Source organism: Nelumbo lutea, chromosome 4 (genome assembly GCF_056320005.1).
Source record: "Nelumbo lutea isolate HS-2025 chromosome 4, American lotus-T2T, whole genome shotgun sequence".
NCBI classification, from domain to species: domain Eukaryota; kingdom Viridiplantae; phylum Streptophyta; class Magnoliopsida; order Proteales; family Nelumbonaceae; genus Nelumbo; species Nelumbo lutea.
The window spans coordinates 2,939,173-2,955,464 of NC_142687.1; the positions used below are offsets into that span (position 1 = coordinate 2,939,173).

Below are 16,292 nucleotides of genomic sequence, written 5' to 3' on the forward strand. Positions count from 1 at the left end.
TGGTCCTTGCAGCGTTTTGCTGGGAACATCTTCATACTTGTATATTTTTATTCATAGGAGAGATTCCCACCCCATGTGCAGCTAAAAGTAATGTGAGGACTAAATCTGAGTTCTTGCAAGATTTAGTTGTACAAATGAATTATATCATACGTATATAGATTTGCGAACATTCTTAAGTTATTTTCTAGATTAGTGGAATGAGAAATCGTTATAAAAATATGATCTCATCCTATAGTTTTCCTTTTCCGGTATTACATAGGGAATCAGGCGTGGGCACCTGAGACCCACTGGCCATATGGTTCCATTTTCCGGGTTTGATTCCACGCCTCCTATTTGGTGGGGGTGCCAAGTGATCATATCGACTACTTGCATCTTGTAACCAATCAGCCGGTATCATCCTTACCAACAAAAAGACAGAATCAACCGATATCATAAAAGGGTTAACCAATCAGGTGGTCAAGGTCCTTTCTCCACTTCATTGAACAACGGTGCGGATTTTGTTCGAGTGGCAAAAAGTTAAGAGTTTAATAGCATATTTCCTTGGACGAGTAGAAGTTTAGAGGGAGAGAGATTCTGCAGAAGCCTTATCTTGAAATCCCAACGGGTAATCACTGTAATACATATCCGTTGGTGCAACATTGCATTCTCCCTGTTAAATGTATGGTGTCAAGGCTCCAGCTTCCAGGGACATGAAAATCGTTTCATCTCCTCACAAATCACAATAAGCATTGAGCAAGTTGGTGAATGCAACGCAATACTAGTTTTTGGTGCAACCAAGGGGCTTCCCTCGCCTTAAAATTCTAAGTCACGGATCATATCCTTCCATGATGGAATGAGATTTCTTCTGGGTTGGGCTGACACTCCCTCCACGGTTCATCTTAAGTGCGTTCAAAGCTTTCTGTATTTCCATGGTCATGGCACTATCAACACTCCCCGACGAGAGCTTCCTGTGTGATTTCTGCAAGTGAAGCTTGAGTGAGCTGCTACTCAGTCCCACCTTTTTTCCACAAATTGGGCAGCTTTTCATCATGGGTTTCCTCGGATGCCACTCCATGGAAACCTTTCCATATAATCTCCTTTCCAGGTCCAAAAGGGTCTTTGCAAAACCATCATTGGGTTGAGCTCGGCGATGAGCCTTTTTTAAAAGATCCCATGCTTCTGACAAAGTGAAACCCCTGCATAAGGTTCATAAAATGAGGTTTTTTCTACACTGAAACGGTTAACCATTTCATATTTACCGAAAAGGTTCAGATTTCCTAGTAATGAGTAATGACATTGACATCATTATGAACAACCAATTGAAGGCTGACTTCAAGGTAAATTTCTAGTTTTAAAAACCGAGCATCAAACATATAAATTAAAAAAAAAAATAGTAATGCACAACTGCACTTTACAAAATAACAGTAGATTTTGATTTCGTACAAAAAATACCAATACCAAATCCAAAAGAGGGGTAATTGTTGGAAGAAGAAAATAACACGAAAATGCCCTCTTTTATTCTTCTTTTCTTTCACTCTCTCCCTTGAATCCTTTATGTTTTAATAGTAAAACTTGAAACAGAGCCCAACTATGGTACTGTGTATAAGTATCAATACACTTGTACACATGCTAAGAACATTCACATAGTAGTAATATATAATAAGACGCCTATCTCACAACTTTTGTTACCTGGGCAGACTCAAGTAAGCACCTCTTTAATATAATTCATGGTGTTAAAAATAGTAACCCACCCATCATGTTGTTGCCAAGGCAAATTGGCATTCAAATTGGGCATCCAATTAGAAGACATTCCACTGCATAGGGTCTAACAAATTCTCAACCCAGGCCCACCCAAATTGCACCCAATTAGAATATATCCCATCATCTTGTTGCCAAGGCAAATTGGGATTCAAATTGAGCACCCAATTAGAAGATATTCCACTGCATAGGGTCTAACAAATTCTCAACCCGAGCCCACCCAATTATAGTTGGTGGCAAGCTTTACCACTTAAACACAGAGAGAGTCTAAGAAATCATTTCAGATGGATCCTAATCACTAATAATAGGTCTTATCTAGCTAGCGTATACATTTCTATCCTGAAAGAAAACCACATCCTTGAATCCAATTGCCAGTGGGCCTGGATCCCATTGCATAATTCTACTGTCAACCTTCCTTATACGTATCTGTAAGGATTATAATTTTATTTTAGCGTTAATTATAACTTACTTCCTTAGCATCAAGTAAGCAAGAACAACTGTAGCACTTCTACTTTTCCCTTCAAAACAGTGAACCAGGACTCTCCCACCCGTGTTCTCTACGTGATCAATGAAATCAGAAGCTTCTATAAAGATGTTGCTGATACCTGCATCTTCATTATCACATACCTGTGCAAATGTAGCAGTTTCCTTTATGAGTAGCTGGAAGTACCAAATAAATAGGCTGCAGTTGGAAAGTGATAGTACTACTTAGAAATTTAATAGTCACAAATCTAAAAAATTTACATCATCAGCAAAATGTCATGTTGACAGTGAAGGGGTGATTAATGCAAATTGAGCAATTCAGTCAATGATTGAATTGGATGAACCATGAACAGGAGGGTTTTCCAGTTCGCAGGGTGATCTCACTTCTCATTCTTCTAAAAATTATTATTTTTTGTCAAAACCATTTGAAATTGATAATTGGATCATCAAACTGGTCACCAGTTCTACATATATAACTGCTTGATTTGACCATTTTATAATCTTGTATACTACTCACTACACTAGACTTAAAATAAATAATTAGAGTTTACCAATATGATTTCCTATTTTCTTGCAATTTTCCATATCTTTAATCAACATATTTGTGGTGTAATTCCAACATCACAGTTTGAAATATTAAATAAAAATTGAACCATTCGAACTAGGAATAGCCAGCTTCACTGGTTCACTGTTTGGTCCAATTTTCAAAACTACAATGACACTAATTTGAACTGAGGTACACATTTATTGGATTACGATAAGTCTACAAACTACAATCATAGGTCCAACAATCTGATCAGGCAGAAAGCTCATGAAGCATTTATTCATCAAAAAAAAAAAAAAAAAAAAGCTCATGCAGCATCTTTTCAAAGAATCCAAGTTTCAATCAAGTGCTGAAAGGGGGAGCTTATAGAAACAAGAAACTCCTACAAAACTAAGCAAGAAAAAGTTACTACTCTTTATAAGAACTATAAATGCCTTAATCTCCCATTTTCAGCCACAAAAGTTCCTAATATTTTCAGCCTCAACTCAATATGAGTATTTGCTAGAGGGTAGTTGTCTATGCTATAAAACCTTTTATAACACCAGTTATAGCTTACACAGCACAAGAAAAGCACACTCCGACCATGAGAATTATAAATGTAACCCTAATGCAAACTTTGATCGGATCAATAAAACAACAATATCAAGCAAATAAATGACCACAAATAACACTAAAACACAAGAGGTAAGTACTAACAGAAAAGTTATTGTACTCAAAAAGATCAGGATACTGAGAATCTGATTGCCCAATTTCATTCGAGCACAGGCACAAAATATGTGTGATGCCCAAATTTTGCAGTGTGTATACAGATCGTGCAGCCAGGGCTCCACCAATGAACATATTACTTGTGATTGAAGATGGCCTTTCTGTATTTGCAGCATCAGATATCATGGCAATCCTTTCAAGAATGTGCTCAAATCGGACCTACAAAAAATACCCCAAAGTTTCTTTGTTGTTTCTCTGAGCCAAGTATATTTGGATTGAAAAGATGGACACTATTACCTTTAACTCATAAGCATCGACAACACTGTTAGTGTCATTCCCCTCAAAAAACCCTGTAATGAAATTATTTTCTTGGCATAGTCTGACAGCATCTGACTTAAGCATTTCATTCCATTGTTCCAATTCTCTGTTTAATTCAGCATCCACCTGCAAGGAGGGTGTTAGCAAAATCATTAAGGATGAATATGCTGATATACTGAAATTTTTGGAAGACACGGGCTTCTAAATTATACAGCAAATCTGCTTCAATTTTCAAAGTGAAAACAATACCATCTTCCACAGGTTTTCAGCCCAAGAAATGAAAGGAATACCTGTGGAATACCATCTTCCACAGGCAAAAAATTTCATTTTTGTACTAGTCACATTTTCGGAACTATGCATCTTTGCTATGACAATGAAGAAACCTTAGTGCCTATGGTCTTCAAATTATTATACATGTAACAAATGTTCAGGTAGGCCCCACCATTAAATTAGTTCCAGGTATATCTCCTTCCACAGATAGCACCAATCAGATCAACCACAAAAAAGAGGTTGAAATTTTGATCCACAGGATGGTATGTATGTTATAAGAGAGGCATGACAGTTAACATGTTGTAGACAGGATATCATTATGGTCTATCTGATAGGTTCTATATTCTCATAGCCTAAATTTAACTCATAAATCAGGGACAACAACTATTGTCTTCATTTCCAAAAGCTAATCAAGTCTTTTGTAGCATGCTATTTCCTCCTACGATATTACGCACCTTGGCAAATTTGTTGAAGTCACGAAGCCTTGCCGTTAGACGAAAGTTCCGAATAGGATCACCACTCCCTTTGCACTTTCCATGCCAACCTTCTCTTGAGATGGGAGAAGCAGTATCTGAGCTTTCTTTGTATCCTGAAGGTGGTGTCTTTGGAGCCGTTCGCTGCAAGTCCATATCATTTAAATCTCCATGTGTCTCACTACCAAACCGTTCTTTATTAACAGGAGAAAGGCATTGAACACCAACTCCAACTGCCTGTACCGGTGACTCAGCAACTCCTATATCCTCCTTGTCAAAATCTCCTGATGAATATTTATTTGTAATAGACAGGAATGCTCGGAAGAGGTTATCCAGCTTCTGATGAAGTGTGAGAAGGAAAATATGAAAACCTTGCAAATCCCTAAGAGCGGCACGAAACCCACTTCGGAATTCATGGACAACTGTAGTTATATCAAATGAACACAAATTAGCCTGTGTATCAGCCTCTTCTGATAAGGAAGTCCCCAATTTTCCTCCTGTTATTTCATATAGAAGGTTAGAGGAGTACTCAGCACTATTGAGAAGAAGTTCAACCAACTTAGGATAATTTACTTGGTCATTTGCACGTTTTCCAGCTGGTGGTCTGCGTGGAATGCCAGAGTCAATTGCCACAATTCGACAATCACTGATTTTTTCTTCATTGGATATTGGGCTTTTAATGCTCATGTTACTGGATCTGGGAGAATCCATTAGATCAGAAACATCTGAGCTCTGAGATATCAATTCAGTGTTCCTAGGGCTTAATTTGATATCTAGTGAGTTGGCTCTTCTTTCCTTCTGAAGAGCCATCATCACTCTTGGTCTGTATTGATGCGTCACAGAGTCGAAGACTTCATCCAATGCATCTGCATTTGCAGAGGATGCCTTATCAGAAAACAGTAGATTTGCAGAATTTCCCCGCCATCCCAGCTGACGGCAAGGGAGCCTGTCTTCATTTCTGATGACAAGGTCCAACATCAATATCCTGCCAAGGGCTGCTGCTGCTTTTTCGGCAGATTCCTGTGAATCAAATGCATTTGAGCTTTCAAGCAAGGGAGATCCATGAATGTAACTGCAAAAAATAACCGAAGTTATTGTCTGTAAAACAAAAATTCTGATATACACACTACCAAGTAGTGGTCTATGGTGTCTTTTAGGCTTCAATCATGTGGTGCTTCCTTTCCCAATTGGTCTGTTCCCCTTCCACTAGACAATGCAATATATGGGGAGTGAAGAAGACATCTATTTCTAGATAAAAAAAGACGATGATTGTTACTTAAATATCACCATCAAATGTTCTCATCCCAACTTCCACCAGGTTATATTCTTTTGACTCATGTCTAATCCAAATGTTTACATGCAAAAGACCGGACCATTGTGGAAATCTCCTACCGCAAAGTGTCCTAAATTCATGATCTCAACAATCTTGATGGATCAAAATCCCATACTTTCTTCCCAATTTCAATCAAGCAGTGCCCATGTAGGAAGCTGAACCATTCACTAATTTTATACACATAAAGGATCTATTTGCCCAGAAATCAGTCTGATAATATGACAGCAACCATCTCAACTAGAAATTACACTAATAACCAATTTGACTGAATGGTTTCTCCACCTTCCTGCATATCAACTAAGTGGGTTGCAAGTTGAAGGAAGCACACAATCTTTTTCTTTTTTAATTTCTGTATTATCAATAAACCTTCTCTAATATATAGTCAAGGTTCTATTTGTACTTCATCAGAAGAAGGCACCGGCTCAATTCAAGAGCTTCCAACAACTCTGAGCATGTCATTTCACCAATTTCATCATTCTCTGAAATTGCCACATCTTTTGCTTTTTCTGCAGCATTCTTGATCTGCTGCCATTCTGGGCTTGAATTGTGAATGACCCTAGCCTGCAACATCCCAACAATGTATTTTTGGAAATGAATTAGATCCATGCTCTAACATGCTTGTGTATTGAAAACTGCTTAAGCAGATGACAGAACTTGTGGAGTTCGAATTCCTAGCCATTTGGCAAATTCATAACCTAGGCGCTCTGATTGTGTAGCCATCCTTGAAGAAGCTATCTTTATGACTGCTGCTGCTTCCTTGGTGAAGGAATCATCATTATCAGGCCTGTTGAATAGGGCAAAGAAAACGACACCCCCAGAATTGACAGTGACCTGCATCCGCCCAATGAAAACACAAGGTTAGCAGAAAAATAATTCAGAAATGGCACCCCCTTTATGGATGGTTTCAGCAAAAAAAAAGACAACTAATAATTACAACTCATAATTTTACAATTGATATAGCATTAAACAGAATGAAACGGTGAAATAGGATTCATAAATCTGACCCCATATAGTAAGGATAAGGCTTGGATGATGATGATGACAACTAATGTTACGATAATTATTTTCTCTGTGGCTGGGGAGGTTCAAAGGGGTTTGAACTTTGAATACAAAAGCATATTCAGCTACACAAATGTCTGCATTCTCAAGAAACTCTTTTTTTCCAGGGGGGAGGGGGAGAAGAGTAGGGGACAAGAAATTTAACTATATATTAGTATTTAACAGTGCACATATTAGATCTCAACAAAAACATGAGAACATGTACAAGGCTATAACAGAAGGCAAAAACAGCCCTCTCCAAAGCGACTATTACAAAACTAGAAAGTTATCAACATTCAAAAAGCCCCTTTACACCCCAGATCTTGCATAGCCAAATATGCTATAAATTTAATAGAAATATATAACTGATTTTGTTGCTCACCAATATACTGATCCAAAAAAAAAAAAAAAAAAAAAGAAAAAACCTTTCATACCAATACAAACATGCACTCATCAGAACAAAGAGGCCATTTACCCAATGTTGGTCCCAGCCATCTGGGGTATTGGAAGGGGTGGACTGAATACAGACCTAACCTACAGAATTCTATGGTACAAACTTGCCATTCTCAGACTCGAGCCTGTGTTCATGCTTGTCAGCCCAAGATTTTACCACTACACCAAGTAATGGCCATATGAGCTCATCAGACCTAGTTCTACAAATTCAGCCAAAAAAAAAAAAAAAGACCAATGATAGTGCTGAACAACGAGGTGGTAAACCAGTACCCAGTGATCTGGGTCTTTATTAACGTGTAAAGGAGAAAAGTATAGAATCGACTAAGCTGAGACCAAGCATCTATGAGTCCAAATCTCTTTCCAACATGATCTATGCCAAAATATCTCAAACATGTTTTCGAACACATTGATGGAACATGTTTGAGATGTGTAGACATGGATCATGTTGAAACACGTTGGAAGGATTTTTTGTTGGGAGGAGATCCAGCATCTATGCAACAAACATCTTCCTCTTTTTTTTATAGCAAAAAAAAAAAGTTGATTGAAAAAAAAGAGAATACATGAGGAAGGTGATAAGATATTACCTGAGAGAACCACCCCCCCCCCCCAAATAATAAAAAAAACACCACCTACACCCACACCATACAGCAAGGATCTGGAGAACAACATGCCCAAATCATCTAAACAAACCCATGTGGATCCAACAGAACCAAATGCTACAACCTCTGACTCTCTTTACGGATAAAAAACCAAAATCTCCCCCACCAATCTTCCACATAGCTTAAATCATTCCACATATAACTCATCACTGCAGCTACTGTTATCACTAGTAAAGTTTTTCACCTTTTCTTGTTCTCTCACTCCATAAAAGCTTTTCTAGCAAGCTCTTCACCACCTAAAAGGGACAGACCCAAAATCTTATGATTTGAACCTCCTTATCAACACCCCAAATCCATTCTTTTCAACATGATCTATGCCAAAATATCTCAAACATGTTTTCGAACACTTTGATGGAACATGTTTGAGATGTGTAGACATGGATCATGTTGAAACACGTTGGAAGGATTTTTTGTTGGGAAGAGATCCAGCATCTATGCAACAAACATCTTCCTCTTTTTTTATAGCAAAAAAAAAAAGTTCATTGAAAAAAAAGAGAATACATGAGGAAGGTGATAAGATATTACCTGAGAGAATCACCCCCCCCCCCCAAATAATAAAAAAAACACCACCTACACCCACACCATACAGCAAGGATCTGGAGAACAACATGCCCAAATCATCTAAACAAACCCATGTGGATCCAACAGAACCAAATGCTACAACCTCTGACTCTCTTTACGGATAAAAAACCAAAATCTCCCCCACCAATCTGCCACATAGCTTAAATCATTCCACATATAACTCATCACTGCAGCTACTGTTATCACTAGTAAAGTTTTTCACCTTTCTTTTCTTGTTCTCTCACTCCATAAAAGCTTTTCTAGCAAGCTCTTCACCACCTAAAAGGGACAGACCCAAAATCTTATGATTTGAACCTCCTTATCAACACCCCAAATCCATTCTTTTCCCTTCCGAATTTTCAATGTCAGGATTTACAGCAACTGCCTATTCTTTCTCCCTCGTGCCTTCTATTCTTTCCTTGCCAACCAAACCAACCCTATTCTCCCCCGACTCCGCCACTTCACTCGCTTGAACCTTGGAGACCATCCCTCTATTACACTTACACCTTAAAGATTGTCAGTTATCCAAAATCTCCTTCTTACCATCAACCAATTGAATCCTATCCACACCTTTTACCCCTTTTCTTTTGTATAATCTTCCATACTTGTTGCTAGGACCCCCTCCAACAAGACCATCTTTAAGACACAAGAAAACCTTTGTTACATGGACAAGATGCGACTTATTTGCGCTTTTTGACTTCTTCAAAGGTGCAACATCTTCAACAACATCAACTGCCTTAGCCTCTGCCCTCCAACAATCAAGTTCAAAGCCAATCCTTCCAACTACCCACTTTAGAGAACGACTTAGCAAAAGCTTTACCCTCAGCTTCAACAAAAGAATTCCCTAACCCAAACTTCAGAGTCACAGAACCAGAGTTTACTTCAGCTGTGTAGACCATTTTGCACTGCAACCACATTCCACACCATCTTTGAAACAGGCACCACAACTGAACTCAAAACTATCCCGGACCTGACTTCTGCCACACTTATATCATCAACTTCAAACCCCTTGAAAACACCACCACTACTGAGAGAGATGTGATCAGAGAGCGCACCCAAGACAGGGCTTGAAGAATTTGATTCCTGGACTTTTTTTTTTAAGTTATAACAAACATCTTCCTCCTGAAGTAGATGGAAAGTCTACACGGCAAACCACTGAAATATAAACTTCTTCCAATCAAATACCCTAGAAAGCCATTAAGGCAATCTGCCAGAGTAATCACATCTTCACACTCATTGTGCATGCTAATGACCTCACTTCCCTAATGCAGTGAGGAAAGACCCAACATACAGAATTTCTTTCCTCATCCACCCAATTACCGATGGAGAATTCCCTTAACATTGAAACTAGAAGGCACCCAATACTTGTATCACCTTCAATCCTTGTAAACAGGACAACGATTTGACCCAGATTGAGTAGTCCTGAGACACCAAGAGCCAATAAAGAGGGCAAACAATTGCATAAAACTCTCACTGATTGAGCAAACCTGACTGAGCTACAAAATCAACCCTGACCTTTTGGCTCCTGAAACAGAGACTCTATTCTCACTCCGGCAAGAGTGGCTGTTTTTGGCTGGAATGGGTATCCAATATCAGAATGAACTCTGGATTATGGACGCCTAAGACTTACTACCTTCTTTTTTTTTTTTTTTTTGAAGAGTAAAAATAAATTTTATTAAATAAAAAACAGATACAGACAATAGGTGACAAGATGGCACCTAGCTTACAAAACAAAGCAAACTGGTCTAAGGCACAGACCAGAACAAAACTGAAACATTTTACAACGATTGAATTCCAAGCACATTCCAGAAATTTTCCCCGAAGTCTGATCTACTGACTTGATCAAAATACGGTAACACCCAGACCCAATCTGCAACTAACTTCCCCACCAGAGCCACCAGAATTTCTGTGTTCTTAAATTTGTCGTCAGAAATCCTCTTGTTTCTTTTGACCCACAATGTCCAGCACACAGCAAAGGGAATGCAGCTCCATACTATCCTTGCTTTCCTACTTCCCCCTAATCCTGGCCAGGCAGAGAAAATTTCTGCTGCTGAGCTTGGCTGAATAACTCTTTGCCCAAATAAAGAGGAGTAGAAATTCCACATGACTTTTGCAGTCCTGCAAGAAGAGAATAAGTGTAAGGCAGATTCTTCATCCAAGCAACACATGACACAGATGTTTGCTAAATAGAATCCTCTGCTTTTCAAATGATCAACTGTTAGAATGCTATCCAGGACAACCAACCAAGCACAAGCTTCCACTCTAGGTGGAATGGGATTCCCCCAGATCCCTCCCTTAAAATTTAAAACTTGCTGATTCTTTAACAGAGCTGAGTAGAAAGATTTCACAGAAAAAAACCCATTCTTACACTCTTTCCATCACAATCCATCCCTCGAAGAAGAAGACACCTCAACATTCTTTCCACCACAGAAAAAACCCCATTCTTATTTTTGATATGTTTTGAGTCAACAATCTTTCTGCAACTGTGTCCAGACCACTATTAGTTGTAAGTGTCAACCAACCGTTCTGAGGACCTCTAACCAACATTCAGACCCGGGAACCTATGACCAGAAAAGACATGATTGACAAGAATTAGTTCAGAGTTAAGAAGACCATACATGATCTGTTGGATCAAAACAACCAATTTACTGGTTCCCAAACAATTTAATGGAGCACTTATTTCCATCTATAAATGTGCACATTTTGCCAATCCTAGAACTCATCCTTGTAACATTCTAACAGAAACAGCAACTACTTGATTTTATTTATAATCACCATACACTTGTGTAGCTCCACCCACCGTAAGCTGCAAACTTTAGAGGTACCTTTTGTAGCAAGATCCATGAATTCTTCTCCCAAAGCTCCCAACAAGAAAGAAACCAAAAGAAAAGGCTTTATGTCCATTATTTAGCAACCTTAAATCAATGCTTTCAACCTGCCATTGACCTAAGCAGTTGAATCATTCAAACTGCCACCCGACCCCATTTCTGGTTTGTTTTTTTTCCATAACCTGCTATTTAGTCTAAAACTGTTGACTTGGTCAGAGACCCGTTAACCCAGGCAGTTGAACTGTTGACTCACTTGACCTGATCAGTAGGTTGTGAGTTACAAAATACAAATTACATGAAAACTTCCAGACGCTCAGTTGTCCATTGGGGTGATCTTTTTAAATTTGGCTAACTTTTCATGATCTATGCATTGCAAGGTGCTGAAGGCACCATGGCACACAATTTTTGCCAAAAAAAAAGCTTTTTTGGCCTCAAATTTTAACTTTTAGTATAAAAAAACCTGAAACAAAAAATATATATGTTATATGCAGAATATAATTACATATTCTGAATGATGTCTATAATTGTTGAACTGGTGACCCACAACCCAGAGGAAGAAAATGGTTCAGCCTCCGGATCAATTTTTAAAACAATGCCTTAAATACCTCTTCCAACAGATTTTTTAAATGGATCCTACCTTTCTTGACAACATACTTGTTGGGAATCTTACCCTTCCAACATTACTACAATTCATGCTTACATTCTCATTCAAGAAATCATGCTTTCATATTGTTCACATGACCTGATCCAACCACAAGTTGATCCAATTACCACCACCATCTCCTACCACTTGGCTTAAAAGTCAACAAGAATTCACCAAGAGCATATGTTTACAAATTCAGCAATATCACTATCTACTCACAACCACTCAACTGATGAGAACAATATATACATTTCTTCCATCTGAACACACATGCGCCTGAATAGGAAGTTCTCCAACAACAGGCATAACCAAGATATCCAATTCCCTATTAAAATTCAGAATAAACAAAGAATGCATACCTCAAGCGCTTTACTCATTTCATCTTCAGAATGTTCAGTGCTACTGTTGTGTTCTGTATGGTGTAGTGAAGAAAGCATGTTCCACGAAAATTCACTTGATTCAATATCCAAAACAGCAGCTTTGCCAAGCCTTTCCCACAAACTAATCTCTGGAGTTTGATCAATGTGCAATGAACTTTTTGACTCAGCAATGGGTGCTCCTACACTGAAAATGTACAACCTTGGTGACATCTATATAACAACAAGAACAATCTTCATACAAAAAAAAAAAAAAGTTCTCCCAGGCACATATCAATAACTCAATCAAAAACTCAACAGCACAAAAGAAAATAGGTGTTGTGGATACAGATAACGCTGGACAGAGACAGGACTAATAAGAGATGCAGTTTATGTAAAAGGGAAGCCCAGTGCACAAGGCTCTTGCCAATGCGGGGTCTGGGGAAGGACATTGTACACAGCTTTGCGGCCCTTACCCCTGCAGACACACAGAGAGGCTGTTTCCAAGATTTGAACCCTGGTCACCGAGGTTGCAATGGAGCAACCCAAACATTAGGCCAAGGCCCACCCTCAAGAGAGGCACTTTATGTAATCTACAAAAACCATGAAATTGCTATTACCTATTCATCATTATCATGAAACCATGGGAGTGACACACGGGAAGGAGCAAGAGCAGATAAATTCATAAAGTCCTATAACAAGCTCATTATTCAACCTCAGTGCTTATTTTCCCCTGTTACAATTATGTAAATCTCTTTCAAATACAGCTAAAGCGAAATAAAAAGATCCCACTCAAGAAATCTTTTCTTTTTTGCAAGATAGCCAAACTTGATGAATTGTATAGTTTGGCGATACGCAACTTCTCAATTACATAAAACAGTTACTTGGCTTATTTGTGTCAGCATCGTATAAGGAATCACCGATCCAGAAATCTACGGGTTGACAGTTGCAGGCAAGACAACGTAATGGATTGAAGACATAAATTGAGTGTGGGTCAAACCTCAATGGCATAGTTTGGAGTCCAGATGGACGGTTGGGAAATCCCGAAGAGCGATATCTCCCACAGCGCCTACGAACCGATTCCAGCCATTGGGTGAACCGATAAGCTGGCGCCGCCGTTACATCTCCCAACAAATATAGCACCTGAATCATCCATACCCAATACCGACTCCAACCTAAGTTGCTTGAAATAATTTAATTTGAAAAAAAAAAAACAAAAAACAGAGTTTACATATCTGAAAAGAATGACGATGAGGGACTCACACGAGAAGAAATGTCGTGCAGAGACGAAACTCCAGATTCGCAGGATAATGAGAGGTCAATTTCTTCGTCTTTTTCCTGCAACTCCACCATGTAAGAAGAAGAAGAAGAAATGCTTCTAAATTGAGGAATTGAGAGTGATGAAACCAGATCACCAGGTACAGCAAGTGGTACCTGAAAATTGCCGATGTCGTGGTAATGGTGATGGTGGGAGGAAGCTTGAATGACGATTGCAGTTTTCTCTTTTTCCTCCTGAGCCATATTTTTTTTGGGAGGGGTGGGTTTATTTTTTAAAAAGAAGATGATCAAATGAAAGAGAGGAAGAAACTAGGGAGAGGCGTCAAAAAGGAAGAAAACATGATGACAATGGAACTGCTGACGGTCAGTTCCTCTTTTTGCGGGCACGAACCCTGAAAAGGCCCCCCCTCAGGCCTCAATCCCCCTCGCTTTTTTTTTTTTCAACTGTGGTGGCGGTGATCATGGGCCGATATGCAGAAGTGTGGAGCTGGCTCCTGAGTCCCGGCTGTGGAATGTGGGTACTAGTAGCTTATGCTTATCTACCATCCCAGCGACCGACCGACCAACCACCACACCAAAAGCCCCTCTACTTTCTATTACCCAATTACTACTCATACCCTCCCCTGCTGCCTGCTTCATTAACTCTTCTCAGTTCACATCTCTAGTGAGTAGTGACCGGTCTCCTGTCTCCACTAAACAAAGTAAAATGGTCGGTTGGCCCGCCGTTGTATCGTAGTTGGCATCAGCGAGAGCGACTCCATGATTGACGAGAGGCGAGAGCGCTCTGCTCGTAAGTTGTTTTTCCCATTGGTTGCCCTTCTTCGAACGATTTAAGCACTGAAAGAGTATGAGTATTTGTGTAATTTTACAGATGACGAAGCATTAAATAATCTATGGATCTATTCCAACAAGTCCACCCACCAGACGTGCATACCACTCCTCCCTTCCTAAGTCCTAAAATCACTCACATCACATGTCACGTGTAGGGCAAGAGGTGCTTTGAAAAGGAGAAAGCAAAGCTGGTGGGCTGGTGGTGATCCACAGATCGTAATCGAAGGTTGCCAATTCAGCTTCTCTCTCTCTCTGTGCCGAGAGCATGAGGTGTATTTGATCAGTGTGCCTCACTCCTGAGAGCCTAATTGCAAATTATTAACCTGTTGTCCATTTGAAATTTGAAATATGCCATTCCAGTACACAATTTCTGAAACTAACAGTTATTTGTCATGTAAGAATATCTGGCCAACCCGCGGATCTTGAAATGCGGCGTCCATCCGATGTATCTAGGTCGTTCATCACCAATCACTTGCAACCGCTCCCACATTGAAATAAAGACACTTTGGAACTTGAGTTATAAGTCTCCTCTTTTGCTTGGTTGGACCCCTCAGAGTCCTCTATTAATTTGACTATGAGAGTTTTCATCATTCAGATAACTTTTGGGGCCTTAGGCGTTAGAAATTACATTGTTGCCTTCGGTTCCATATTTGACAGCAATAATTAGTGCCATCCATGAAAATATCTTCAAAATTTTTCCTTAAGAAAAAGCAAACATAATTTAATCAACTAGTGTCCCTGAAATGGCTAACAAGGAAGACCCATTCTTTTTCCTGACGTCTAGAACTTAGTCACAATTGACCAATTCGAGCCGGTCTTGAATAGGCTAGACAACTTGGCCCAGCGGTTGGATGATATAGGGCATCCAACAAGAAGCCACCCACAAGGTGGCTGTCCCGTCGAAAGCCATGGACAACACAACAGGCGATCCGCCTGTATCCTGCTAAGCCAGCGCTTGGGCAGCCCAAAGAGAGTTGACCCCTCGGCTCCCTGCCGAGGGGTCGGCTCCGTGGGGTTCCACGCAAAGCACAAGAATCTTGACCGTCAACATCATCGCACAACAACCAATCGGGACAACAGCGGGCGCTTGAGCCACTATAGTCCCCCTCCAAGGGTGAGAGTCCGACACCATGCCTCTCCCCCACAAGTTTCTGACCTTCGCGACCTCCCCAATGATCATCGTGTCGGCATCCGAGCACTCTGGGAATGGGTTCACCCGTCCCACATAAGAGAGAACTAGGACCAGGCCGAAGTGACGATGCCACACATCGACTATCACCTCGGAGATATACAGGCGCAAATTGGCGCCATGAAGGACCAGCTTCCGTAGGTAAAGGAGGGTCAAGGTGATGCCTCCACTAGTTGCCCTGCCTTATCCAGTTGAATGGAGGTTTTCGTAGATTCCACCCTCTCCGAGCCCCTCTCGCCAAATTTCAAGGCCCTAGTGTTGGAGACCTACTATGGGAGTATAGACCTCAAGGACCACCTAGAAAGCTTCTAGGTCCTCATACTCCTACACGGATACTCTAGTGCCCTCATGTGCCGGGCCTTCCAAGCCAAATTCAAGGGAGCAGCGCACCGATGGTTCTCCACACTACCTCCACACTCCATCGTCTCTTGGGAACAATTCGTGGACCTTTTCCTAGGTCACCTTATGAGCAGTCGACAGTGTCAGAAAACCATCACCTCCTTGATGTCCGTCAAGCAAAAGTGTGGGAAGAACCTTCGGGCATATATGAAGAGGTTCAATCAGGAAGAGCTCGAGGTCAAGGACCTCGACCC

General features: G+C 40.1%; 1 protein-coding gene across 1 annotated transcript; it reads right to left on the minus strand.

Moving 5' to 3' along the window:
* Positions 1-412: 412 nt before the first annotated feature.
* Positions 413-14,506, minus strand: LOC148853391 (dual specificity protein phosphatase PHS1-like). Its single transcript, XM_088941347.1, has 11 exons — positions 13,836-14,506; positions 13,665-13,739; positions 13,402-13,544; positions 12,405-12,609; positions 6,518-6,694; positions 6,264-6,424; positions 4,513-5,602; positions 3,767-3,913; positions 3,461-3,688; positions 2,207-2,364; positions 413-1,175 (listed from the first exon to the last, which is right to left on the minus strand). Exons 1-11 carry the CDS (start codon positions 13,920-13,922, stop codon positions 806-808), a joined length of 2,841 nt encoding a protein of 946 aa, XP_088797473.1. The 5' UTR covers positions 13,923-14,506; the 3' UTR covers positions 413-805.
* Positions 14,507-16,292: the final 1,786 nt, after the last annotated feature.

Excerpts from the sequence above, each read along its gene's own strand:
- LOC148853391 (XM_088941347.1), bottom strand. The coding sequence starts at position 13,922 with ATGGCTCAGGAGGAAAAAGAGAAAACTGCAATCGTCATTCAAGCTTCC. Across the intron at positions 12,610-13,401 it reads CTCCAAACTATGCCATTGAG|TGTAGGAGCACCCATTGCTG; the intron begins GTTTGACCCACA and ends GTACATTTTCAG. Across the intron at positions 2,365-3,460 it reads TTGAGTACAATAACTTTTCT|GTATGTGATAATGAAGATGC; the intron begins GTTAGTACTTAC and ends ACATTTGCACAG.